Raw genomic sequence first — 8,800 nt, 5'->3', positions numbered from 1 at the left:
AAGAAGATGATCGCGATGGTGGAGGAACTGGTGCAGGCGAAGGAGCTCCATGGTTGTGCGCTGCAGAATCGTGGTGGTCGCGAAGCAAACCTCGCGGAGGCGTGAAGATGGTGTTGTCATGGTGAGCGCGACGGAGAAGATGATGGAGAGAAAATGGAGGTGCTGCGTCGCGGTGTTCTGGTTCGCGAAGGTGTGGCGAGCGGAGGTGTGGCAGTTTCCATGGCTGATGCGTGAGTGAAGTGGCTATGTGCTCACGGTGAAGGTTCGCGCGGAGCTGTGATGGTGGTCGGAAAAGGTTGGCGGCGGCGGCTGTGTGGAGGGTGGAAGGAGAGGAGAAAATTAGAGTTAGGGTTTTGGGAGATGAAGATGATGACGTGGCAGAATCTGATTGGTTAACTTGGTGAGGGTAGGATTATGACACGTGGCTTGTTCTGGTTGGCTAATTTTAAGAGGTGGGGATTGCCACATGGCGTGATCTGGTTGAGTGGAATTTAAGTGGTAGGAGGGGTGCAACTTAGTGAAAACTGGGGGTGCAGAACAGGTTTTTGTGGTCCACTTGAGGGAGGAGTGTGCAAATAAAATCTGGGGGTGCATTTAGCTCCTGATTTATTCTTTTTCAGAATTTCTTGATTTTGGACTTATTTTGTAACTTTGAATATTTTAAAATCACACTATTAATTGACCAAAAATAAATTCCAGCTGCATCAACAAACGTTAGAATATCCAATAATATTTTATGCAACTAAAATCAATTTTTACGCCACTTTTACCAAACTTACTCAATAAATCCAATAATCACAAATCCTAATTAAATCAATCTTTAAGCACAGAAAATTCAATTAAATCCCCAAATTTAAATATTAAATGAGGGCAAAAATTTGAACTCATCACACACCCACACTTATCCTTTTGCACTCCTGGGCAAAATTGAACAATTTCAAAACTTTTTTCTGAGGTCTTTTATTCCATATTTTCAGTGGATTAAAGAAATGAATACCAATGGAAACAGATCAATCTTCTAGAAATCATGTTGTCATGCACAAACAAATGGATGAAATTCTGTTTTTCACACATGAGTTAATCTTTTGAGTTTACAAGATAATCAAATATGAAAGAGAAACACTCAAGTTAAATATATATTTTCTCACCAAGATTCGCTCAAGTGTTTTGGCTTGTGTTTTCACTCAAAATACCCATGCAAGTAAACACTCTCAATGCTTAGCAAGACTCTAATATTCACAGCTTTCAGAAAACATGCATTCAAAAATCATGAGGACTTTCCACAGGTTATAATGAGGCCAAGGCAAAGGTAGGAAAAACTTTAGGATTTGTGTGTTTTTGAAATAGTAAGGAAGAAAGAGTTATGGAGCACAGTTTCAAAAACAATCTTTACATCTTCTTCTTTTTTTCTCTTTTATCCTTTGTTGCTCTTTTTCAGACAGCAATCATTTTTCATTTCAACACTCTGTCATCAATAATTATTTTCCTTTTGCCATTTTTACAACTTTGTGGGGGAAATACACACCCCCACACTTTATTCCTCAACCAATCTCAACATAATCCACTAGCTCCTTCTTTCTCCCTAAGGACAAACATGGTCTTTTTCTTTTTAAGGTTTAACAATATGCTCAAAACAAGAAAAAGAGGTTTAAGCTCAAGGGGCTACCAATGGATCAATGTCATGGTTAGCTTATTTGGCCAAGTAGCTAAAAACAAGAAATGCCTCAGTCATATCAAATCATGTATGTTCACCTAAGATGCAAAACAACAGAATCAAGCTAAACATTTGAGTACCAACAAGACATGAGCAAATCACACAAGAAAAATAGGAATGGCACATGGTAGTTCATCCTTACAATAAAGCTCAAAACTCACAAGGTCAAAAACTCTTTCACAAAAGATTTATTCCAGACACTCTCAAATCAACTCAATCAGTAAATCACAGACAACAATCCACTCATAGCACATGACTTTTATTTTCCCAGAATTATGACCGTTCCAATTAGTAAATCAAATCCAAAAATCCAATGTCAATATGTTTTATTGAAAACAGAAACTTTTTTTTTAAATAAAAACAAACAAAAAACAAAATTAGAAAAGGAAAAACAAAACAAATAGAAAACGAAAACAGAAAAGGGGGAAATCTCCCCACACCCCCACACTTTATCCATGCATTGTCCTCAATGTATTCAATATGTATAAAATGCAAAGAAAAAGTATGAAGTGTACTTACCTCCTCAAGGTGGAAGGTATGAGGGAGACGTCAAGTTCATCCCATCCATCATCTTGTTCAGCATATCTTGATTTTCATTGAATATCCGAAGACGATGCCCATTAACTTTAAAAGTTCTTGCTGAAGATTCTTCCTTGATCTCCACTGCTCCATAAGGGAAGACTTCTGTAACAATGTATGGTCCTTCCCAAGTAGAACGCAACTTACCACTCATGTGACCAAGCTTGGATTTGTATAGTAAAACCTTCTGGCCTACCTTGAAATCCTTTCTAGCCACAAGCTTTTGGTCATGGAACTTCTTGGTTTTCTCTTTGTAGAACTTTGAATTTTCATAGGCTGCTAGCCTAATCTCCTCTAGTTCTTGCAACTGAAGCTTTCGCTCATTTCCTGCTTCTTCCAAATCCAAGTTGCATGCTTTCACGGCCCAATAGGCCCGATGTTCAATCTCCACAGGTAGATGACAAGCCTTTCCAAAAACCACCCTGAAAGGTGACATACCTATAGGTGTTTTGTAGGCTGTCCTGTGTGCCCAAAGTGCTTCATCCAATCTTGTGGCCCAATCCTTTCGACTAGGCTTCACTACTTTCTCTAGTATCTTTTTAATCTCTCTGTTAGAGATCTCTGCTTGCCCATTGGTTTGGGGGTGATATGGTGTAGCAATGCGATGTGTCACCCCATACTTCTTCAACATGTTCTCAAGTAGCCTATTACAGAAATGAGTCCCCTGGTCACTGATGATGGCTCGTGGTATCCCAAATCTGCAGAAAATGTTAGACCTGACAAAACTCATAACAACTCGAGAATCATTAGTCCTTGTAGCTATGGCTTCCACCCATTTGGAGACATAGTCTACAGCAAGCAAAATATAAGAAAACCCAAAAGAAGGAGGAAAAGGACCCATAAAATCAATACCCCAAATATCAAATACCTCACAATATAGCATGGGTTGTTGAGGCATTTCATCCCTTCTTGTAATGGATCTGGCTGCCCTTTGGCACTGCTCACAATTTTCATATACCCTCTGTGCATCTTTAAAAATAGTAGGCCAATATAATCCACAATCCAACACCTTCCTACCTGTTCTTTGTGTGCCATAATGTCCACCAAAAGGAGATGAATGACAGAACTCAAGCACATGAGGTATCTCGATATCTGGAACACACCTCCTTATGACTTGGTCACTACCAATGCGCCATAAGATTGGGTCTTCCCAGATATAGTACTTTGCCTCACTTTTTAGCTTGATTCTTTCATATTTGGAGAAGGAAGGAGGAATAGCAGAAACAACCAAATAATTAACAATGTCAGCAAACCAAGGTTCAGGAAACATACCTTTCACAGCAGTCAATGCTAGGAGGACTTCATCAGGAAAGTCATCCTTAATAGGAATGTTATCTTCTCCATTTTCAATCCTGCTAAGATGATCGGCTACTAAGTTATGTGCTCCACTTCTGTCTAGAATCTCAATGTCAAACTCTTGGAGCAGTAGCATCCATCTGATCAACCTTGGTTTCGAATCTGCTTTCTTCAGAAGGAATTTTAATGCTGCATGATCAGTATAAACAATTACCTTGGAACCAAGTATATATGGTCTGAATTTGTCCAAGGCAAACACAACAGCCAATAATTCCTTCTTAGTCGTGGTGTAGTTAGCCTGCGCTGTATCCAATGTTCTGGAAGCATAATATATCACATGTGATAGCTTCCCATCTTTTTGTGCAAGCACCGCTCCTACTGCAAAGTTTGATGCATCACACATCAACTCAAATGGTAATGTCCAGTTAGGTGGCTGGATGATAGGAGTGGTGGTAAACGCCTTTTTCAATGTATCAAATGCATCTTTGCACCTCTCTCCAAAGTCAAATACTACATCCTTTTGCAATAAGTTGGAGAGAGGGTTGGCTATCTTGCTGAAGTCCTTGATAAACCTTCTGTAAAATCCTGCATGTCCAAGAAAAGATCGAACCTCTTTCACAGAAGAGGGGTAAGGCAATTGTGCAATAATATCAATTTTAGCAGGATCTACAGATATACCATTCTTGGAAACAACGTGACCTAAAACTATACCTTGTTCCACCATAAAATGACATTTTTCAAAATTTAGAACAAGGTTAGTTTCTTCACATCTCTCCAAGACTCTAGCAAGATTAGACAAGCAATGATCAAAAGATGAACCATATACACTAAAATCATCCATAAAAACCTCAATACAATGCTCCAACAAATCTGTAAAAATACTCATCATACATCGTTGAAATGTTCCAGGAGCATTGCAAAGGCCAAATGGCATTTTTCTATAAGCATATGTACCGAATGGACAAGTAAAAGTAGTCTTATGTTGATCCTCTGGGGCAATACAAATCTGAAAATACCCAGAGAATCCATCAAGAAAACAGTAATGAGACTTACCTGCCAATCGATCTAACATCTGGTCCATGAATGGTAAAGGGAAGTGGTCCTTCCTGGTGGCCTGGTTTAGTCTTCTATAATCAATACAGACCCTCCAGCTATTCTGAATACGAGTAGGAATCAACTCGTTCTTCTCATTCTTGACTCACCCAAGTGCTGTCAGAAATGGGATATATAATACCTGCTTGTAGCAACTTGGTGACTTCTTTCTTCACAACCTCCATCAGCTGAGGATTCAGTCTCCTCTGAGGTTGCCTCACTGGCTTAGCATCCTCCTCCAAGAGTATTCTGTGCATGCAGAAAGAAGGACTAATACCAGGAATATCTGCCAAAGTCCAGCCTATTGCTCGCTTGTGATCTTTGATAACCTGCAATAGCTTTTGTTCCTGCTCGTTAGTAAGCAAGGCAGATATAATAACAGGGAGTTTCCCATCCCTCTCAAGATAAACATATTTCAAATGAGATGGTAAAGGTTTCAACTCCAAAGTGGGTGGTTGTTCCACAGATGGCAACATTTTATTGCCTAAGGTAATTTCAGCCACCTCAGCATCATACTCGGACGCCATAGAGGTATCAAATAGTGACACCGCGTCCTCAACATCACCTGTTTTGCAATTTTCTCTTTCGTCTAAAATTGAGCCCGAAACATTCGAAAAAGAAAAATCCAAAGAAAAACCAGATAAAGCGTCCAAAAGTCCAAAAGCATAATTGTTCACTACATTACTCAATAAATCAATGCAAAACAAAGAATGGTCTTCAATTGGGTGCTTCATGGCTTCTACCACGTTGAACTGCACCTTCTCATCTCCTATCTCCATAGTCAAGGATCCTGCATGCACGTCTATCTTGGTACGTGCTGTCATCATGAATGGTCTTCCCAAGATGATTGTGGTTGAACTCATTCCTTCATCATCCTTCATGTCCAAGATATAGAAATCTGCAGGAAAAATTAACTTGTCCACACGGACAAGCACATCTTCTAGCACACCTGCAGGGTTAACTGTGCTACGGTTGGCCAACTGAATGACCACACCAGTAGACTTAAGAGGTCCAAGATGAAGTGAAGTAAAAACAGATAAAGGCATTACATTAATGGAAGCTCCTAAATCTAACATAGCATTGTCAAACTTAGTACTACCTATAATGCAGGGAATAGAAAAGATACCTGGATCCTTACACTTTTGCGGCATTCTGACTGCAGGCTTCTTAATTAAGCTAGAGACATTTCTTCCCATGTTCACTACCTCTTTGTCCATCATACGCCTTTTATGTGTACATAATTCTTTGAGAAACTTGGCGTATTTAGGAATTTGTCTCACAGCATCCAACAAAGGGATGTTTATCTCCACTTTCTTGAAAGTATTCAGGATTTCTTTGTCTAACTCCTCCATCTTTTTAGTTTTTGGTTTCAAACGGTTTGGATAGGGAGGAGGAGGAGAATAAGGAGAAGGATTTTCAGAGGAAGTATTAGGGGATACCAACCTGGAGTTATCACTGGGTACAGGTATTTCAGATGTTGCTTGTGTTGCTTCATCTGATCTTCCTCTTTCATCATTAGGTACAACTTCATTGTCCTTATCTTCATCTTCTTGGGCATCCCCAAGACCTTGTATTTGCTTACCCGATCTTAAAGTAATAGCACTTACATTTCGCGGGTTGATTACAGTTTGTGCAGGCAAATTGCTTGAGCCTTGTTGAGACTTCATCTGATTTAACTCATTTGCCATTTGTCCAATCTGATTTTGCAAATTCTGATTGGTTGCTTCCATCGTTTGTTTCAACTCATTGATTTGTCCCTTCATCATGTCAGCCATCATTTTCATCATTGCCTCCATGTTTGAATCACCAGAGGTTGCCGCTGGTTGTGGTTGTTGCCTCTGTTGAGGTGGAACATAGACTTGTTGGTGTTGAGGCTGTTGATTTCCCCATTTCTGGCTGGGATATTCCTTCCAATCTGGGTTGTACTTGTTGGAGGACAAATCATGGTTGTATTGCTGCCGAGGTGGTCTATTATTGCCATAGATGTTTGCAGCATATGCCTGAGGTTGTTCATTGTCTAACGTCCCTGTCTCTTTTAACATAGAACAAGCCTCTGTAGGATGATTAGTAGAAGCACAAATTCCACATAAAGTAGAAGGGATAGGCTTTTTCTGTAAGTCTGTCAAGGTCCTTACCATGGCCGCTAAGTCATCCAACTTCCCTTCTAATTTCTTGTGATCTGCAACATATGAAGCTTCTACTCCATGGGTTCCCTTCAATAGAGTTATAGAATTACTCCTTGTGGAAAATTGTTGATGGTTCGACGCCATAGTTTCAATCAATTGTCTTGCATTTGTTGGCGTTTTGTCCACCAATGACCCTCCACTTGCAGCATCTATCATTTGTCTATCCATGATACTCAATCCCTCATAAAAGTACTGAATGAGGAGATGCTCGTTTATTTGGTGATGAGGACAGGAAGCACACAACTTTTTGAATCTTTCCCAATACTCGTGAAGACTTTCTCTTTCTTGTTGCCTTATCCCATAAATATCTTTGCGAATAGCCGCAACTCTAGATGCTGGAAAAAACTTTTCCAAAAATAATCTTTTCAGAGTCTCCCAGGTATTGATGGATCCTGGCGGAAGGCAGTATAACCAATTCTTAGCGGCATCTTGCAATGAGAATGGAAAAGCCTTAAGCTTGATATGTTCCTCTGTCACTGTTGTAGGTCTCATGGATGAACAAACAACATGAAATTCCTTCAAATGATGGTATGGGTCTTCTCCTACTAATCCATGGAATTTGGGTAAAAGATGGATTAACCCAGACTTAAGCTCACATTCTCCATCTGGATATTGGATGCACATGTTTTGTGTAATTGCTGCATCCGGTGAAGCCAACTCTCTTATTGTTCTTTCTTCCATTCTATCTTCTTGAATTTCTGGTTCAGGTGATGGATCAGAAGATATGTTAATCACCGGAGGTGATTCTAGCGGTACACTTTCATTGGTAGGTTCAGATGATGATGGTGCTCCTTCAGTAGAACACCTGAGTTCAAGTCTCCTACGTGATTTACGCAAGTTCCTTTCAAGTTCTGAATCAAGTTAATAAACTTGACCCGGATTGGCCCGAGTCATGCACTATGCAAGTCCACCGTATTCCCCGGCAACGGCGCCAAATTTGATATCGCTGTCGTTAGGCGATCAAATTACCACTACTTAGCAACTTCAGTATTGCCAGTTTGTAGTGAAGAAAATAGTTAGGGTTAAGATAACCCTGAGTCGTCTCACAACGAATACGGAATTGATCTCAAATATTTGATTCTTAAAAATGCAATTAGCAATTATAAAAATAGGGGGTTTTGATATGCAAAAAAAATGACACGGAAGATTGTAAACACAGTAATAGTAAATAGGTCAATTCCACTGCTTTTTCTAAATCAGATTCTTCATTGGTTATCTAGAGATTATTGTTAAATTAATTATTGTTGTTGATTTACAAATAAATCAATGTAAAGACTCAATTCATTTGTTGGCATCCTCACTTTCAATCAAAGTACAGTCTCAATTAAAAGTGAGAATTGTTAGATTATCCATAGTAAATTCAATCAAAGTACAGTCTCAATTAATTTTACTATGCCTAATCATGTCTATTCCTTTGTTCCTTTACCAAATAGAAAACTTAATTAATCAAAGTAAAGTCTTGACTAATTTTAGTTAAAGTAATTACCTCTAATCAAATTAAAGTCTCAATTATTGACAAAAACTTATTTAATCAAATGAAAGTTTCTAAACAAAATCAAAGTAAAGTCTCAATTTAATTTAAAAACCTTTTAACTCATATGATTAGCATGCATGTAGATTTAAAATCATTATTTTCTATTCGATTAAGAAGCAAAGGACATAGATAAACAAAAACCACAACAATAATCAAAATAACAAAACATATAAATTCATCTAACCTCAGAATCCATTTAAGAAATTACAGTGGAATCAACCCTTAAAGCTTAGCCCTCCATGGCTTTGATGGAATACATGATGATATGAAAGAAAGAAAATAAAAGAAGAGAATGAGAGATGTGGTGGAGACTGTATCTGCCAAAACCAAAGAGTTCTAAGTGTCTAAGCTGTCAGCTGTAAAATTGTCAATCGTCAAATTGTGTCCCGTTTCTGCTCC

The 8,800-nt window shown here is 38.8% G+C and overlaps 1 protein-coding gene across 1 annotated transcript; it reads right to left on the bottom strand.

Annotated features, from left to right (window-relative positions):
- Positions 1-243: 243 nt before the first annotated feature.
- LOC146882212 (uncharacterized) lies at positions 244-7,491 on the bottom strand. The gene is made up of 3 exons (XM_085667325.1): positions 6,264-7,491; positions 5,290-6,221; positions 244-309 (listed from the first exon to the last, which is right to left on the bottom strand). Exons 1-3 carry the CDS (start codon positions 7,489-7,491, stop codon positions 244-246), a joined length of 2,226 nt encoding a protein of 741 aa, XP_085523451.1.
- Between the last annotated feature and the right edge of the window lie 1,309 nt (positions 7,492-8,800).

The sequence above is a fragment of the Vigna unguiculata genome, chromosome 10 (genome assembly GCF_037176805.1).
Source record: "Vigna unguiculata cultivar grain cowpea cultivar isolate G323 ecotype 2 chromosome 10, ASM3717680v1, whole genome shotgun sequence".
Lineage (NCBI taxonomy): Eukaryota > Viridiplantae > Streptophyta > Magnoliopsida > Fabales > Fabaceae > Vigna > Vigna unguiculata.
This window is presented reverse-complemented; position numbering and strand designations above follow the sequence as displayed.